This window comes from Elaeis guineensis, chromosome 10 (assembly GCF_000442705.2).
Source record: "Elaeis guineensis isolate ETL-2024a chromosome 10, EG11, whole genome shotgun sequence".
NCBI classification, from domain to species: domain Eukaryota; kingdom Viridiplantae; phylum Streptophyta; class Magnoliopsida; order Arecales; family Arecaceae; genus Elaeis; species Elaeis guineensis.
The window spans coordinates 892624-912617 of NC_026002.2; the positions used below are offsets into that span (position 1 = coordinate 892624).

At 36.4% G+C, this 19994-nt stretch overlaps 1 protein-coding gene across 2 annotated transcripts; it reads right to left on the reverse strand.

Annotated features, from left to right (window-relative positions):
• Positions 1-1124: 1124 nt before the first annotated feature.
• On the reverse strand, positions 1125-18168 carry LOC105053355 (uncharacterized). 2 transcript variants are annotated; one of them, XM_010934459.3, is made up of 10 exons: positions 17956-18168; positions 13872-13931; positions 13748-13787; positions 13121-13170; positions 11536-11574; positions 10456-10542; positions 10285-10345; positions 2475-2599; positions 1875-1966; positions 1125-1786 (listed from the first exon to the last, which is right to left on the reverse strand). In XM_010934459.3, exons 1-10 carry the CDS (start codon positions 18001-18003, stop codon positions 1672-1674), a joined length of 717 nt encoding a protein of 238 aa, XP_010932761.1. In that variant the 5' UTR covers positions 18004-18168; the 3' UTR covers positions 1125-1671. The 2 variants fall into 2 exon arrangements, with proteins under 2 accessions (XP_010932761.1, XP_010932760.1); XM_010934458.4 differs by having other exon boundaries at positions 13121-13299; positions 17956-18164.
• Positions 18169-19994: the final 1826 nt, after the last annotated feature.

The following is a 19994-nucleotide window of genomic DNA, read 5'->3' on the forward strand; positions in this document are numbered from 1 at the left end:
CGAGAGATTGTTGGACTGCTTGATGCATAGGAAAATGACTTCCCAAAGACATGATATTTGATTCCAAAATAATTTCTGTAATGTAGATCACAACCAATAATGTAGATCCTCCATATGAGATCGCCATCATTGATTTTAGATAGTTAACATCTCGATCCTTTTGGAAGGAGAGTGCAACAACTTGTAGATTGAAATAAAAAATTTTAGGATATGATGGTCAAACACACATGTGAGTGACTTGGTAAAGAGCATTCTAAAATAACAAACAGCTATTATGAACAAATATAAAGATGAAAGCTAGCAGCACCAAGATGGGTGACTGCCAAAGAGCCAGCCATCAAGGTACGTTGCCCCTATCCCAAGATTTAATTACTTGCGAAGCTTGTTTGTTGCATAAATCATTGTTCTTGGGCAGAACGGAGATTGAAGATTTATCAAGAAGAGGTTAAATATTCTGTTCAATGACTTCAATGAATCTTTTGTACATTCCGCGCAGGACTGGAGAAGGTGGTCAAAAGCTTTTACCAGGCCTAATAATCGTTACATGCGTTTGTCGCTTGCTTGACCGTTAAAAAAATACACAAGTGCATTGATTAGACCTGCGTGGTCCAATCCATGGGGCTAGTTGGCATGGGAAGTCGTCGCCATTGCCTTCTTTTCATCAATCTAAATCACATGGTTAGCCAATCAATTCACGTGGTTCCCTTCCAAGCCTGTATGAGGCATTGGAAGAGCATAGATCATCTACAGCAGACCATCATGTCCAAGAGCACGGGTAATAAGTCGGATTCCTGTCTACCCCAACACCGATCTAAGAAATGTCTTCCAAGTCGCCTTCCTGCCTTCTTCGTTGAATTTTTTTATTTTTTTCACACAATCAGATTAGATTGGGAAACCCTAATTGAAGTCCAAGTCTCCTTCTAGAGGCCACCCCAAATCGATCAAAGCATTGGGTATGGTCCAGGTCATCAATCGGTTACAACTTGTAAGCCTATTCAAACCATCTGTTCTGGACTTGCGAGACAGAATATGCTAGCATTTATTCAAAACTTGACAAGTTGGTGATTAACATAATGAATAATTGATTTAAGTTTATGGAAGTACGCAAAATGAGAAGTCCCGAATAGCAAAGACAGCTTCAAAACGTAATTTCACATTCCATAGTTCTCGATCCACTACAAATTCAGACACTGAAGTAAGATTATATAATACAATAAAATTACATAAAAGCTTCGATTTCTACTTGCCCTTCTTCCCTGAAAATCGCAAGTTTCTTATAATGTAATGTCAAGACCAACTACTAGATGAAGTCAAAAGAGCTTTCTTACTTCAAGGAATCAATAGATAAGTTACAAAGTAAAGATTATCCACAATCCAGTGGTCATCTGCATATTTCCCCAGTTCACGATCCTGAAGTAATCAGCAGAACTACCCCAGCCAGAAAAAAATATCCCAAAACCCTTCAGAAGAAATAAAGCTGGCAATTTGATCATGCTGAATAGCAATATTTTTTGCATCAAGCTAGAAAAACTAAACATCAAATTCCCATACTTTCACCCCCCTTTTCGATTTAACGTCAATATCCTTAACGCCTACAAGGAAAAAAAGGTACCTCCTATCGCTATGAGAATTACGTATGAAGGAAATGAATATTGGAGAGGAGGGTAGGAACTAGACATCCGTCAATATCAACGACGATACAATCATAACATATGCCAGAAAGAAGAAAATCGCTATCTGAATGAAGAACTTAGGGTTTTCCCTCATGCTTGGCGCTGTGACAGCCCTGCAAAAGGGGAAGTTCTCTCAGAGTGAAAGGAAATAGAATTCACAGGTGTAATGAAAATATGAAAAGTACATAGCAATGAAATTACCTTGCAATACGCTGAGAAAGTCGATGGAAGGGTAAACTCTGAATAAAGACAACACCAGGTCCTGTTAGAGTAGCCATTAATTGGTTGTCGCCCTGCAATGTAATGACAGTGAGCTCTCAATGCTAAACCAAAATAAATAAATAATGATGAGAACAAAAATGTCATAATTTGTTACATGCCGTGGTATCTAATAGAAATAACCAAATACAGCAAAGCAAAATGGCAACATTGCAGAGTTATGGAACCACAGGTTAACTATTTCCTCCCCAATACCAGTCATTATGGTATAACAATCATAAGCAGAAGTGCAACCAATAACCAAACAGATTGTAATACCGGCAGATCATTAAATTTTAAGTTAATATCTAGTCAATTATATTACAGGTGAAGAGAACTTATTAGACATTCCTTCGACTGGAAACACTGCTAATCAGCCTCATAATAATCCCAAAGCCATGCCATATATGCATTTCAAGAAATGAAATGGCCATGATAGACTTTACTGGTGATTCCATTTCAAGAAATGAACAGATATCTTTAGTCATAAAAAGGCATTGAAATATGATCAGCACCAGAAAGTAGGAAAGCAGATAAACTCACGCCAAATACCACCCTTCTCATTGGGTTGGAGTGCTTCAGCTGGAAATTGATGGTATTCGTCATAGCTACGATGCAGGCAGCATCAACAACTAGTACTTCACCAGAAGCAAGAATTTTCTGTGCAACTAGCATAAAGAAACACCAAAGAGTTCAAAGAGTTAATTAACGACTAAAAACTATAAACTTATTTATAAGCTAAGGATACTAGTCTGTTACAAACTTGTCCTCTCAAAGCAGAGGGCACAGATCAAATCTCTATACCAAAAAATATAATATTATAAACATAGTGAAGCAATGTACTTTAATTTAAATCTAGTGACTAAAACAAAATCAATAGAAAAGCAGTAAAAAGAAATTACAAAATCTGATATTAGTTTGTATCTACCAATATCTTGGGTTATATCAGTTAACATTGGCTGAGAAAATAAGGACCACTGTTTTGCATATTGCTAAAAGCCCAAAATGCTGACACAACAGATATTGTCACAGATATCTTAGATGAGATGCACAAGATGAATGGAAGGGGGCTGGAGTTTATTTTTATTATCTTATACTGTATTTTTATCACAACTCTAGCAATTCTTTAAGCTTCTTATTTTCTGGTATTATTTATGCTTTTTTATAATTACTCAATGAGTATGAAAAAACAGTAAGCACTTGAAACAAGAATCTGAAAACGCAAGAAGTATGCATGAAGATGTTAATCAAAACTGCCAATAAACACATTCAGCTAGTTGATGGATGTCCTCACTAAATGTCATAGCAGAGGGCAGTGGAATTCAAATTATTTTCCACATATTTGCTTTTCATAAATACCATTGTTTAGACACAAGAAAAGAGATCCGTAAGTACATTTTCCTTACATTTCTACGCTTACATGTCCATGGGGATTCTATCATGAAGCGCAACGAAGCCCAATGTTGGTCCAACAAACCATCATAAGGCAGAGATAAGAAACCAATGCAATCTTCCCAATTTGTTTCGTGATATTAATAGGCCCAGTTAATCAATTTTGTGACCTTAAAACTGCATGTAATTGCAAAATTAATTGAGAGTGATATGAATGCATATATGCATGAGGGGAGTTCATGGAAAAGCATGTAAATTTCATTTTCTTTACATTTTTATGCTTACATGTCAACAGGGATTCTATAATGAAGCACAATGAAGCCCATGTTTGTCCAACAGAGCAGAATAAGGCAGAGATAAGAAACCAATGCAATCTTTCTAATTTGTTTCATGACATTAATAGGCCCAGTTAATCAATTTTGTGAGCTTAAAACTGCATGTAATTGCAAAATTAGTTGAAAGTGATATGAATGCATATATGCGTGAGGGGAGTTGATGGAAAAGCATGTAAAAATTTCATGCTCTTTACATTCTTACACTTATATGTCAACAGGTATGTTAGATGTATGTCCTAGAAGCCAATATGGCAAACACATTGTAATAATTCTAGAACATATTTTTGTACTTAAACAATTAATTTATCAATAAAGTGGGCAATTTTTTATCCATTCTTGTGTTATGCGTCCGAGAATCGTCCAAAAAATTAATAATTTAAAGATACATATTTTAAAGAGTTTAGATTTGAGACATGTATAATTAATTCCTAAATTGCTCCCCATCGATGGATCCTCGTAGAGAAAGTGATTGATCCGATTAAATTGGTGTATGAATCGCTTTCTTCGAGGTAGACGAGTCTTGAATCTACAGTATAGAGACACTGAGCAAGAGTGGAGATGATTGTTAGAAAACATCGGTACTGAACGTAACCATACGAAGATCACATGGATGTCTACTCATTCATCAGTGATCTTCTCGATGCCATAGTGATGTGAGTGGTTCATTGACCTGCGATTGCTCATAGTGAGGTTGCTGTAATTTAACTGCATATAAACATAATCTCCTAGCCATTTAAGTCTTTGTAGTGTATGTTGGCTACAGTAGGTTCGTTGTAGGAGTAGGATGTGCACTTATAAGAAATCTATCGACCTTAGTAAATAAGGAAGTCCTATAAGATTTGAGAAGCTAAATCCATAAGTCTATGGCCATAGCAAGGTAATTGATGGAAAGAAGTTTTCATGAGTATCACATTTGGACTTGAGCTAATTGAATCTTTCATATGACGGATGTTAGGGTTTGACAAGTTTCCATAGTCTCCGTCTTGTCAGGACTCACGATAGAGGAATTAAATCATACGATAACTACACCTAGGGATTCTATTTTCTATTCTGCTGGATTGCCACTATATACTACTAGGTGTCACTAGTGGATTGTAAGAACTCACTAGGATCATTCTGGATCGATAATCTTTATTGGTATGAGTTAGAATTGTTCTAACCCATCGAAAGGAGTTTCAATGATACTATAATGTTAAACATGGTATGTCCCGTTATCCGACAGAACAAAACCTATGGGATCATACACAAAAGAGGTTCTTGACTGATCAGATGGTTGAGTTACGATTATGAATCGTAATAGGATTTAATTATTAATATGATTGATAATGCAAAAATTGTAATTAACTAATTTGCTAAGTGTTAGCAAATTGTAAGAGGATCAATTAGCAATTGGATTGCTGTCTGACTCAATCTGATTGAACTATGAGGTTCAAATCAGATCTAATTGAATTAGATTCAATTTGATTTGATTTAGGTTTGATTAGATCAAGTCTAATTGGATTATGAGATAATCCAATTGCATAAGAAGATCGTTCCTAGTTTGACTAGAACTTGATTTAATCAATTTTCTAATTGAATTATGATTTAATTCAAATTTAATTGAGTTCCTAATTGGACTAGGAATTAACTTAATTTGAGTGCTACCTAATCCTAAATTGGTTAGGATTAAATCAGATTTAAATCAGCACTTAAAGGAATCCCAATTAGATTAGGATTCTATCTCCTTGCGCCACCTATCTCCGCGCCAAATAAGGAGATCGCCTCCCTTGTTTTTTGCCACCAAAGGGCCATGCTAAAGCCCTTCCACGCCTCCTTATTTCTCCTCTTTTTGATAAGGATCAGATCTGATTTGACCTGCTTTTGATTGGATCAAAGTTGAAATCCTAGTTTGATTAGGTTTGATCTTATCAAACCTAATAAGATCAAACATAGTCTTATCCTAACTACTTGGACACCTATTTAAAGAGGGATTATGGGACATGGAGACCTGATACAAGATCAATTTTGGACGTGGGACTCCTCTTTGGGCGTGAGATCGTAAAGAGAAAAGAGAAGGAAAAGAGAGAAAGGGTTCTCATAGTTTCTTCTTCCTCATCTTCTTCCTCTTAGTCTTCTTCTTCTTTATGAGAGTCTTAAAGATTGAAAAAGATCCTAATCAACCATCAAGGAAGTGATCTCTGCAAGGAAGCTAGCATCCCGGAAAGATCAAAGAGCCTCCAATCAGATCAGGCCTCGTTTAGATACCCGTAGAGGTCAGATACGTACGCGGCTACACCAGAACCTGAGACATCCTCAAATCCGGATCTGAAGGAGTTCAGCGATTCAAATATGTGATTCGATCATAAAATTATTTTATTCTCTGAAATCAAATACTCTTAATCTTGTTTATCATCATATGAACTAGATCCATAGGTATTTGATTTAAATCTATATATGCGCAGGATTAAATCTGATTTAATCTAGTCTTCCTGCTTATTTTTCAAAATTATTTTGCAATCCACATGCAAAATATCTAAAATCCAACAGAGAATTCTATCATAAAGTGCAATAAACCCATGTTTGTCCAACAAACCAGAATAAGGCAGAGATAAGAAACCAATGCAATTTTTTTAATTTATTTCGTTATATTACTAGGCCCAGTTAATCAATTTTGTGAGCTTAAAACTGCATGTAATTGCAAAATTAATTGAGAGTGATATGAATGCATATATGCATGAGGAGAGTTGATGGAAAAACATGTAAATTTCACGTTTAGTAAGAACTTTTGACATATTCTTGCACGTCAAGTTTTTTTTTTCCAGCCCAAATAGATTTTTTTTCTCTTGTTATGATCCAAAACTGATGAAAAACTTAGGTTTTAGTCAGCATCAGCCAGTTGCAACAGTTTTGACCGAACCTAGTTGGAAGTAACTCCCTTCTTCACCCCAACCCCCACCACCCCCCCCGACAGAAAAAAAAAAAAAAAACTCTCACCCTGAAATCCCAGTTTTTTCTTAAAGAAAAAGGTTTAACAAGTAAATAGACATCACCAAATTTATGGGATGTGCATCGTGAGGCTATAGACAACAATGCAACATGAAAAGATGCACATGCATGGCTAATTTGAAAAGGGGCTGTTTGGGGAGACCAGGACCTTTTATTAATTTCAAAAATTTGGTGTACATGACATTCTACTGACATTACCATAACGTACTTCACTTTTTTATTTTGATTATTGAAAGTCATACTAAATAGGTATAGGTAATTAATTTTATACTCCTTAGTACTGGGTCATGCTAGTTCAGACTTGACTGAGTAATATTTGAAATTAATACTGAATAAGTTAGTATATTCGCTACATGTTTAATGCATTAAGCTTCAATAAGTTCAGCTTCAACATAAAGCTACCCAAACTAAATAAATTACGATTTTTGATAACTCAAGATACAATAAAATGATGCAAAATAACTTGATTTGGTTTCTTTTTTCCTTGCTTTTGTGTTTTTATAATCGTTTTTGATTTCTTGACTGAGACTCGGCAAAACTAATGAAAGCAAAACCTACCAAGGAGCAAAATTGAAACTAAAACTGAAACCAAGTTTGAAAACAATCTTCAAATTGTTATGTATAAGAAGAGTATTGCCACGCCATATTATCCGAAAAGATATCATCAAGCAGCATGGTAGAGAGCATGCATGAACAGCACTTTAACCCATGATGGCTGGTGAGGGTGAATGTACCGCAGAGTTATAACATAACCGCCTTTTCTTGAGAATAAAATTGTAGCCCTACCATGTTAAGAAAGCACACTGTAGCAGTAGTGTTTGAGAAGATAACATCTAGCTGCTTGATAGGCAGGATGAAGGAAAATGCGGAAGTAACAGATCGGTCGCACCTAGTGTCACTTTATCTAAAAAAATTGTCTGCCTGCGAATTAACTGAATCTGTGTTACATAAGCTCAGGTACAACTGCTATATGCAGGAGCATGCCTAAGCATATGCTAATTTAATCTCAAAACGTTTCCTTTTCCAATATTAACAAAACATTTCCTTTTCCAGGCATTTACTCAAGTCTCATATGCATATTCATGTCCACAAATCATGTGCGATTAATTTTTAAATAAAACAAAGGGAATTAGCAACATAGACCTAGCTTGCTAGCAACCAATATACAGTGCTGTCCGGGCTGCTACATGATTATATTTATTTAATTGAGTCTTAGTCCTTGGAGCAAATTTTGGTCAGTTGATGTGATTATTTAGCCTAAATGCCTGAGTATATAAATCCCCTATTCTCTCTCTACTCTCTTCTCTTGTCCCTTCTCTCTCTTTTTTTAATTTTTCCATCTATTCATTAAGCTCTGTTGGCTAGTTTTTTTTTCTTTTTTTCTTTTCACAGATCTGTCTAAATTCCTCAATTAGATGTTTGTTCAGTGGATTTTGGGAAAAGAAAGGCATAGCATATCAATTCCACCCCTAAGGATTGCAAGATCCTAGAGTCCTCAGATGGTATTAAAGCAACCCTTGGACTTAAACTTTTCTTTCAACATACTTTTATTAAAAATCAAGGCCACTAAAATTTGAACTAGGTCACCACATCTTGTTTTTCATATTTTAATCATATAAGTGAGATATGTACATTTGATTTTTTTACCGTATGAAATCATGTTGAGTTCAATGCACAAGGGCAGAGTAAAAGAAGAATATCTAGGTACAAAGGGGTTCAGGAATGTCCTAGAATACCAGAAAAACTTGAGGAATGTTTGTGCATATGTTTTCCCTACTCTCATCTTTGCAACATATGTGCAATCAGCAAAAATGATAGACTCTGCAGATTGACACTATAATCATTGTCTTTTGAAAATATGGATTCAAAATTATTCTCTGAAACTTAGGATACCAGTTTCATGATTTCATCAATAGTGTCAAACAAAGTTACCTATAATGGTCCACAGCTGCTCCCTTACTTAAAAGGGAAAGGAGAAAGGAAAGTATCTCCACCACCTTGAGGGGATAATTTTAAGTGGAATGGTTGTGGAAAAGCATGAAACCACAAATCAGCTTCAATGTGCGCTTTACGTCTCTGAAAGATAAATGGGAAACCTTGAAGCTAATATACCTCATTGACTCAAAAACTAAGATTTTTAACTTTGATCTTTGCGAGTCTGAAGCTACAAGAAGGAGATTCAATCAAATATCTACCCAAATTGCCTCCCTGAAATTTTTCAAGAGGTAAATCACAGTCAAGATCCTAAACTTAACATAAATAAATGCACATGTGCCTTAAAGTTGACTTTCAGTAACCTCCTTGAACCAAGGTACTTGAAATTTGCAACTTGAGTGGGTTAGGTTGGACCAAAAATCACCCAGGCCCCACCAAACAATGAACTATCTGATCCTAACTAGACCCTTGTTGAAAATTAACCCGAACAACAAAACCCAAATCCAACCATGCCTTGAAAATTTCAACATAAACACAAATTTGGTTAGCTTAGGTCAAGCTCATTTTGAATTCAACCAATATAGGTTCTTTACTATAATTCTAGCCTTGGATTTTAAGTTGGACTTGTTTTAGGTTAGGTTGGGAGCCCTACAATAAAAATTTGGATCATATCAGCTGTCTAAGCCCTGATGTTTTCCCCAAGTTTCACATATTGACCCAACCAGACCTAAAATATGAGTTAAATCAGAGTCAATTCAGGTTACACAAGGTTCAAGTTGCTCCTATATTGAGGATGGCAATAATGAAAAGCTAGAAAAAGAAGTGGTTGATTTTATAAAAAAAAAAAAAAAAAAGAAGGTTTCCTTACCAGCTTTGGAAGGTTTCCTTACCAGCTGCTTTTACACCATGGAGATGTTGCAAAAAGAAACTTACAGGGGTGTTATATACTCTGGAGCAAAATTGCAAGGATCAAGCATTATTGCATTACCCTATCATAGGGACTAAAGAGAACGATTTTAGATTATAACCATCATAATGTTATAATGCACATTATGACATGTTACAGGGCACCTATGATTAAAATATATAGGCTTAATGTATAAAAAATAATAATCTTATATCGTGTTATCAGTGATTTTGTCAAATGAAGCTGCTGTTTCCCTGGTTTTACCTGATACTTAACATTATACTGGATACTGATAGTCATCTCAACATTAAGTCATCAAACTATATAATCCATAACATTACAATTGCCAGTAACTATTTTGGGCCCAGCTAGCAAACAGCTCTAATGGTGTTAATAAAACCTTGTTCAAGTGAAAGAACAAGATGCTGAAGATGCTTGTTCGATTACATCTCACTAATCATGATTGCAAATTTTACTTGAGACCTTGGAAGTCAATAAGATGGTATTTTGACGTTAAAAATATATCGGTTATTCACTTGTTATTGACCTAACAAAGATGTACATGAGTTATTCTAGTGTCAATATAATTCAATATTATGCTAATCTATGCAATATTTTCCTCCAAATATATGGCAGCATTACTATTTAATACTGTTCAACATTCTATGCTATTTTGGAAAATTCTGATATTAATAACAACAACCAGTACTCAATCAAAGACTTGTGGGGATCCAAAAAGCACATCTTCATAATGGCACAATAAAGAGGATGTAATAGAACAGTAGAGAAATAAATATACCTGAACCACCACCAACAAGGAAAGCAAGGCCCTGCCCTATCAGCTTCTGTTTAAGGATTGCCTAAAATAGGAATAGACAGCTATGAGAACAGAATTAAATCAATGTAATCCAGATGCGAGAGAAAGAAGACTCTTAAGAGGGGGAAAAAAAAGTGCAGCATTAGACCTTACCTCTGCACCAACTTCAATATTGCGGGCTCTCTGATCAACTGTGCTTGAGACTGTTACATCATTGACAGAGCAAAGGAATGCATCTGGCTACAACAACCAAATTTGAAAATTGTGAAATATTCTGCATTGCTCCGAGATGAGAAGAAAAAAAGGGCAAACATGTAAATATAAAAAAATAAATAATTTATAAAAGCACATGTTTTCACCTAGTCAACGTACTAAAATTGACTGACATGATCCAAATTTGGATCTGATAAAACAGCCAGTTATAATTTGACTTGAACTTGAATTTGGAACCTTCTCAAATTGACTAGGCTATGGACCCTTGTGATGATAAAAACTATCTCTGGCATATGCCGCAGCAAGCCAGCGATGATTGTCAAAGTACTGCAATCAGACACACAGGGTGTTGCCAGTGCCCAAACACAAAATCATTCAGCAACCTGCTTAGGCAGGCCAGTGCAAGTTTTGTTGTCCAAAAAAAAAAAAAGGAAAAGAAAAAGAAAAGAGTACTGGCATATACATCACTTTGAATTTTCAAAAAAAATGCATACTACAAAAAAATAAGTTTTAACAATAAATTAAGGAGACAAAAACATGGGATGCCTACTAAAGAACATTTTTAAGCTGGCTACACATTAGGAGTTTCATAAGCTTCAAGTCTGACCTGACAACAATTCAAACTTATATGCATAAATCAAGTTATCAGGCAAACACAAGTATTATTAACACTAAGTGGGCTGTGGACACCAATGCAACTTAAATAGAAACCAAAAATGTGAAAAAGAAAAGGTGAGAACATAACATAAAAAGAATGGTGTCATATCAAGTTATCAACTATTGACGATTTATACATAATCGGCTCATAATAGCAAGCCAATGAAAGCAAATCAAGATGAACTGGTCTTGTAAGGTATGTTAGCAGGTACATCCATCAGCTGACATAAGTCAGTGGTAGGAAATATGAAACAAGAGTCAAGCTAGGCCATTTGCATCACTAATTTCAAAACTTCATGAACAACAAGTTCTTAGAACAAGATCAGTTAAACAAAGCAATAGAGATGAAGGAATCAACTCTACCTGGCAAAGAATTTCTCCACCAAAGTTTGCCAAGTCAATCTATAAAAAAAAAAATGACTGAGTTAGAAGATGAAATAAATACAACAGATACAAACTCACATAGCAATGTTTAACAAAAATACCAGCAAATCTAACAATAATTTAGAATTCAATGAATGGCCTTCTGTAAATAAGGATTCACTTATCTTTTCTTTCTAAAAGTTTTATATTTAAGACATGATTTTAAATCCCATTGGATGGGGCCATCCCAGTTTTTCCATCGGACAGGCAGCTGTCCTGCTCTGTCCCAGGACTTGGGACAGAGGATGTCCCAACCTGCACCAATTGGGACACTGGGATGATGGCAGGACAGTCCCATCCCAAAACTAGGGACGGCACCCCATGCCAGCATCCTGCAAGATGTCCCACCAGGAGTTGAAACCATTATTTAAGACATTGAATAGAAAATGACAAATGTTCAGTTGCCATCCAAAGAAATGGAAAACATCTGTGAAATTCATTTATGAGGCCAGCAGTGAAGTGTTTTACTCCTTCCACAACTTCAGAATTACAGGAGCATGGGGCCTTAGCCTCATTAAAATCATATAAGCAGAAAACTGTCCATGTGTGGGCAAGAGTAAGGAAAACAATTTCATGACCTACCGCACATTGTCCTCAAGCAATTTAGGACCCATTTTAAGAAAATGAAGAAAATCTGTTGATTTCTAGCGACACTCTTATTCGACTGAAGCAGTGCCAGTGACAATGGTTGTGTTCTTATCAACAGATTGTGGTGGGCTGCAGCAGTTTCTATGGTGGATATTCTTATTGTTGACACTAGTGGGGGGCTATGAGATGATACAATAGACCTCAGAAAGGGTAAGGGCGGCATCATAAGTAGAACTGGAGAAGACCACTAAGACGAAGGCAGCAAGCCAGCAACGAAGAAAACTAAACTTGGGATGACGTTAAGCCACTCTCATGTGAATGACAATCATTCATCTTGTTGGAATATCAAGAACTATTATTCCTATGACCATCATACAATGGCAATTAATAATGTCGTCTTATCTTGGAACTTGAAGGACTTGGTCTCACAAATTAAAAAAATTGTGATACTTAGATTCATGGTCAAAAGGTGCCCTAGTTATCTCTCAGAATGTCTCAAATATAAAACTCATTAACAAGGCTTTTAAGAAATAAGGAAGAAGACACTTCAAAAATCATTGCAAAGTAATTACAGTAGAAATCTTTAAAATTAAAAGGTTGATCAGATCTTCACATATAAAAGAATTGACAAAAAGCTGACATTTGACAAGGGCTTTTGCTGTATAGCAGTTTAGAGAAAGAGGAAATAGCAACAATCAATAAGGAAAGTCTAAGAATGAAAAAGATGAAGAACTTTTAGATATTCAAAGGAAAAGAGAAGGGATTTGGTTACTAAAATAAAAATTACAAACAAGCAAAAGCTCTTGAGGGATTGTTGTGGATCTTAATTTTCATAAATATTTGTATTGTTGTAGCTCTTATAACATAAAAACAAATTTTGGTTGAGATTCCATAACCATATATGGACATTTAGCTAAATTATCATTTATATACTAACCGGGAGTATCCTCGCAGGAGAGGGTGCTGCAATTCCAACAAATCCATCCTCTGAACCAGAATTAAAAAGAACTATGCTTGTTACGCTTTTTCCGAAAAGCCACTGCCAGAAACCCCCTTCATTTTCAGGGAGGTAATTATTGTCCATTTGAATGGAACCAGACATGTAACACATTGTACCTAAGGAAATTTTCCAACATAAACTTAAAGCTCCTTCACTGGATTCAATATATTAAACAACCAGTTTATGAAATTAGAAATACATAAATGAACAAAGCATATGCTTAATTTTATGAACTAGACCCCTTGCAGAAACGTGACAGAAAGGATAACATTATGGTGCTAAAACCTCTATTTTTTGGCATCTTTCATTACCAGGTTATACAGTAAGCATCATACACTCAAAAACAAAAGTGATTAGCAATTCGTAGATGGCATATCAGGAACTGGTGGTGCCTACTAAAACATGATATAAGGTCGAGCACACAAGGTGTAAGTGCAAATCAGATAAGATTATAAGCAGCATGCAACAACAAAATGAAATGCATAATTAATATATGAATTCAGAAAAAATATGTCCATCTGATCACAAATAAAGCCCAAAAGACTGCAGTGAAAACTGACTTACCTGGCTTTGCGGTTACCTTCTCTTGTGATTTCAACATTATCTAGAAATTGGATTCCAATTACATGTGCAAAAGTTAGTAGTCTTGGAAAAAAGGGTACTCAAACAAGTTGGTGCTTCAAAATACCTGTAAAATTTGTGATTCTCCACCCAATATTTGAAAAGCGGTCACTGTTGTTTGGGGACTCTGCATGATATATTCATTTGGTAAGTCCAACAAGTCTAATGATGATGATGTTTATCAAAAATGACATTTCAGTTTACCAACATTCAGTGACAACAACCACATTTCCAATGAAAGAGAAGTTCAGATTTTAGTAGTAAGAACTAAGAAACCACCTTATATACCCCCAATTTACATAAAAAGAAACCCATAGTCAGGTTGTAGGCACACTGAGCATGTTAGAGAGCAAGAAAAAGTTAAGAAGGAACTACGAGCTTAAAGCTTTTGTCTTCTTGCACAATGCTTCCTAACTTCACACTCACCCTTTCCATGTTGTTTTGCTTTGATCATAACACTGCAGTTACTCCAAAACTTAATTTTTGCAGGACATCTAATTTGTGGAGGAAGCATGTGCCAACTATTCGACACATATGGGAAAAATGGAATGATAATAAATATTTTTCAATTGGAAAACATCAGTTCAAAGCTTGAAAAAATATTAGATAAATTTCAGGAATAATAGATAGAGTTAACCTATGAATAGTGCAAATAAGTGATGATAATTCAACCACTTAGAGAGAGATCTTCAACTTGAGAAGATTGAAGAAAATATAGCTAACCTAAATTTTAAGGCAAGTGACTAGCAAGAAAGGGCAAGTCATTAGCAAGAAAATGATTGTTTAAGAAAGCAAACAAAGGAAGTTGAAGGCAGCCAATCATGCACTTGGACAACCCAACAGCTTAGGTGCTTGGCAGTTCTTAGGATGTTAGGCCAGGAAGTGGCCAAGCCCCCAGGTTAGCGCCTAGGCAAGCAATGGCCACCTAGGTGCCACCTTGTCTCAAGCAAGCATCTTGTTCATTGATTTATGGAAAACATTGTATTTTCAATTAATTATCTCTTTAGTGAAAAGGTATTTACTTTAAGAGACATATAAGCTGAATCTATGTATAATGTGTTGTGTTCTTTTAGATACCAATTGATACTTCAACATTAAATGATGGTAAGAAGCTTCACATACTCTAAATGACTTAGTAGAAAAATTATAAAGTAAAATTATGGCAATTAAATCAAAGAACTACATTTATCACTATGTATGAGAACATATTCTCGAGCTCCCACCTGGGCCTTAGAAAGGGTCAATGCCAAGGATCGTCTAGGCAATTTAACAACCTTGGATTGATGGTTTCTAGTAATATGATATCACTAACTACGTTTTCAAAATCTGCCACTCAAAAGAAGCATCATGAGAGAGCATATTTGCTTGAAGATTATCCAATACTTTTAGGCAACAAAGTTTGTTTAGATAAAAAAAAAAAAAAACTAGGACTTTATGCATAAGATGATTATGCATATATGCTCATAGGCAAAGTGTCAACAAAAGAGGGTTGAAGAGAATTAATGATGGGATTAAATGATAGCATACCATCAGTTATCCTCTTTTGGATTTCTCCATCATTGGGAAGCAAATTACCTTGCAAATATATAATACAGGGGCTAGAGTATGTAGGTTTAAGCATACATCCTATAGCAATGGTGGAGATGTTTAAGGATGGAGATGAATTCCTATAAGGAGTTCTACCTAGATGAAAGAGCTCTGATACACATGCCTTACATGCTAACATGGCTACATGACACTAACCATGTGGATGGCACCAGCTGCTATATACAGGATGTAGTCCAATCCATGTGGGGCTACCTCCACACATAAAGGACCATAAATAAGTACCCATTCATGGGCATAGAATTTTCCTTCTCTAAAAGACCAAGGTGTGCTGGTGCCAAAATCATACTAGCTAAGGCATATCAACTGTTCTCAGGATGTCAAGTAAGCAAATTAACCATGCCACTTTAGGATGAGTTTTCAAGTTGAAAGAATATGTACTTCCGGTGATATTTCAGTCAAGCAAAAAGTTCCTCAAGGCCATGTGATGCTAGCATGACAAATCTTGATTCGACCAAACCCTATGCATTACACAAATTCTCGCAAGTTTACATCAATCCCCTCCCACAACATGGCAGGAGCAGCTATTTGCATGACAGAATAGGTCTGTCCTAGATTTACTCTAAATCAGTTTATGAAAGGTAACACTCAAGAATGTAAGCTAAAATTAACAAGAACTTTAAAAACCAATATCTCCATTATTTTCAACAGGTTGCCAAAACCAAGATGAAACAAGCTATTAGTTTATCGTAACTACGATGGAAGGGCTGAAGAAAGTTCCTATTTGTATCCAAAAAAAAAAAAGAAAAAAAAGAAAGTTCCTATGTCTCAGCCAGTATCTGATGACCAAGATTTTGAAATATCAACCTGTACAGTAATATCCAAAACAATTAGCATTTTAAACAATAATATTAATATTTTAAATAAAAAACCATTTAAGATAGGAAAGAAAAAAAATGTCTCAGGTGATATATCATATCAGCCAATATCTCGGGACATATCACTTTACAAGGGCTCAGATAATAAAGACTATATATCACATAGTATCACGTTAGTAACTGCCCAATATCATAACAGTATTCCAATCAAGAGGAAAACCATGCAACACTATTATTGAAATTCCTCTAGTCTGTTTGCTAGGGGATGTGGCCTCTTAGAGGGTCAACCACATGAACTTGCTCAACTGATGGTTTACTGTTTGCTTTTCTATATTTTTTTTGCCATCACAATCTAGCAAATGAGCCCAAGGTTTTCCCTAAACTCTTAGTATTACATCATTTTGAAACACAAAAGGGGTTTGCATTGTTTAATTTCAATAGTTGGACCCATTGATTGGCGAACAGACCCAAACCGGGGAGTTCAGCCCACACCGGACCAAACTGATAACAAGGCCATATGGTTGGACCAATTTCTCTAGGCTCTCCTTCACTCGCTCTTCTTCTTTCCCTCCCTCCGAAACAATGCAAGTCTGCTACAGGCACTTTGAGCAACGACTTCTTGATCCCTCGCCCACTCTCTCTCCCTTCAAATTCATTTATCCCCTATCCTCGGATGGTGATCTCCCTCCTCATTTCATTCCTTTTACCACTGATCCGTCGTCTATGATTTCTCATATATCTTATGGGTGTTTTCTAGCTTGAAAACACCATTTCCATCAAGAGAACGGGGCATCTCATCTGCAGGAGCATAGACGGAAGGTCATCAATCGACGATGATGGATGACGACCTGCAGGGGCACAGGTGGTAGGTCATCAACACACACCCCCACCCACCTCTTCCTTCTCCCTCTCCTCCACCTTTTGGTATGCGCTGGAACAGCACAGCTGAACCATTCGCCAGCCAATATGACCTGTTATACCGGTCGACAGTGAACCTTGGTTGGACCTATTAGTAGTGCATTTGGCCACTACTGAAAACCGAAGGTAATAAACAGACAGTAGGCTTTTCAAGAAAGGCATAGCATTAGTTAGGGCGAAAACCAAAAAAGGCCTATCTCAGCCAGGATGAAACCTAAAATACCGAATCCTCTAATCCATTTGCAAAGGGATAAGGTCATTCGAGTACTAGCTTGCCTTTGGTTTATCCATGTTTTCTGCTATCACATTCTACCAAAAGATCCTTACGTTTTCATCGGTCCATTAGTACTATATTTCTTTTAAAAAGGGATTGTTGTTGTCTAATTTCAAAAATTGGACCCACACTTCACCACTACGTAAAACTAAAACAATAAACAGACAGTATAACATACAGATGAGATAGACTAAATTAGGAGAAAAACCGGGTATATTATAAAAATTCAGAATAATTTCACAGTAATAAATAATAGAAAACGGATTCAATCAACGGATATCACCCATCCACTGGTTATGAAATACAACAAAACACCGTAAAAAAGGATTCAAGAAACGGTAAGGAGGAATTGCAACCAAAATCGAAGTACTATGAGTTCACATCACGAATATTTTCCCCAATCACAACAAATCGATCAAAATTTTCCGAAATTTCGTACAGATCTCTTTGGATTGACATCAGATCCTAAACGAGAACTCCAAAAAAAACCCCAGCATCCAAAGGAAATCGAGATGAGAAAGGGAAGTGAATGGCACCTGGTAAACGTAGGGCTGGAACGGCGTTGAGAAGAAGGGCGCGGCCATGGCGATGCCGATCAAGCTTCCAAATAAAACTTCGAGCAATAACCAAAGATCGGATCGAGGGTTTCCAAGCGCCACTAGAGACTTCTGAAAGAAGTCGAGGACTCCATCTCTTTTTCTTCTCCCCACGAAAGAAGAACAAAACTGGAGAATTTAGATGCTCTAAATTAAAAATTAAAAAAAAGAAAAAAGAAAATTTAGAAGGGGTAAAACAAAAAAAAAAAAACTCGCTCTACGGTTTCAGAAAGCGGTGGGTTCTCTAGGCCCTTCTGGGATTTTAAGCGAAAGCTTATAGTTACCGTCCGATGACAGAAGAATAATCATATGCCGTTGATATACAGCGTCAAGATTTCTCGGTACTTTCTACTGAATGCGGCGTAGTACGTGCGGCGTGGATGACTTCATGCACGTAATATGGACGGCAGATCTGACACTCGCACATGAGTTATTATGCATCAACTTGTAAGATAACGTTGTTGGCTTTTACGATCTTACGTGATAGCCCTTGTTCTGTCGCACAATTACGCGTAAATGAGCGCTCTGACGGTGGTTATCTTGTAATTATTTTTACTCTGTAAGGGTAGTGATGTCTAAATGTATTCGACTTCTTTCCTATCTGGCGCACCGGTTTGCTCCACGGCATACGCTTGACGGCCACCGCCCACGTCATCACTTTGGGATACGCGGAGCGTTTTTATTGGTACCCATGCTGCTATCGACGTGTCTGAATGATAGCTGGATTTAGACGCCGGAGCCGGGGCTACGGTCCCCATCGTTCCTTCCGCTAGGTGCTGCATTTTTTTTTTTTCGCATGGAATAATAAATGGGTTAACTTTCGAATAATTATTCCGCCGAATACCTTCTATGGGTTTAAGCTGCAAATGTCACCCCGTGCCAGCCCAATTGTACCTTACCCGATCCTGAATTGAATTAGGCTCAAAAATTGAACCTCGCCTAAATTTCAAGCTCAAGTCTAGATCGTGCATATTTTAACCCAACCCATACCATCCAAGCCTAATTTGTGGGTTGGCCCAACACATTCTAAATCTGATCATTTTATATATCTTGTTGGGTAGATCCTCGCCGCTTAGCCGACTAGCTCTTTTTCTTGCCTTCCAACCACTAGTTGTGCGATAATTCATCTCTGCACTGACTGAATTGCTGTGATTGAAACCGACTGATATCAACGGATCTGGATTTGATCGACGTTCAACCAATCAAGATCGACGGAACTTGACCACCAACGGCAACGAACCTAACCAAGTCAGTATTTATCTGACTTGGTTCGACATACAACCTACGATTAACTAGTAATATTTGACATCTACTCGACTACTTCTTTGGAACCATACCGCCTATCTAAATCGACAACGGTTATTCAATTTGGACATTAACTATATATAAACATATAGGATAATTGTCGTCCACGAGCGGCTGATTACTCGATCTTAATAGCAGTTAATGGGGTAACCGCCCACTAAATGCCATAACTCCTATGTCCCAAACATTCATGGACGAGACTTACACAATAACGACATCACCTATCCTATAAATATCGATGAGCAACGGGGGATCTGAAAAGTTTTCTTATTATAAGTTTTCGCTCTCGCTTTTAGCCTTTTTTTATTGTTCATTTTCTCTGACTAACTTAAGCATCGGAGAGTCCTCCATCAAACAACTTCCGATAAATGGACTTATTTTATAGGTTTCCTAATGGTCAACTCCAAGATTGAACAACTTGCTCTTGGCCGACTGTCTCGCCAAAGATAGGCTGTAACATATCTCATACTTATAGAGGGGCAAAGCAAACAGATATTTAGCTAATCTATTTGTGGACAACTTATCTCAACCTCTAAGCCAATAACTTAGCAATTTCATAAGTCTAGCATATTTTAAATATTTTGAGAGAGAAATTTAGTTAAAGTTATTTTGTAAATATTTTAATCTTCATTTTAAATCTTTAGAAATGCAACCTTATTAAGATTATTTTTTTT

Coding starts and splice junctions, on each gene's coding strand:
- LOC105053355 (XM_010934458.4), bottom strand. CDS start 18,003: ATGGCCGCGCCCTTCTTCTCAACGCCGTTCCAGCCCTACGTTTACCAG. Junction 13,788..13,871: donor GAGAATCACAAATTTTACAG/GTATTTTGAAGC, acceptor TCCAATTTCTAG/ATAATGTTGAAATCACAAGA. Junction 13,300..13,747: donor GAAGGTAACCGCAAAGCCAG/GTAAGTCAGTTT, acceptor AAATTTCCTTAG/GTACAATGTGTTACATGTCT.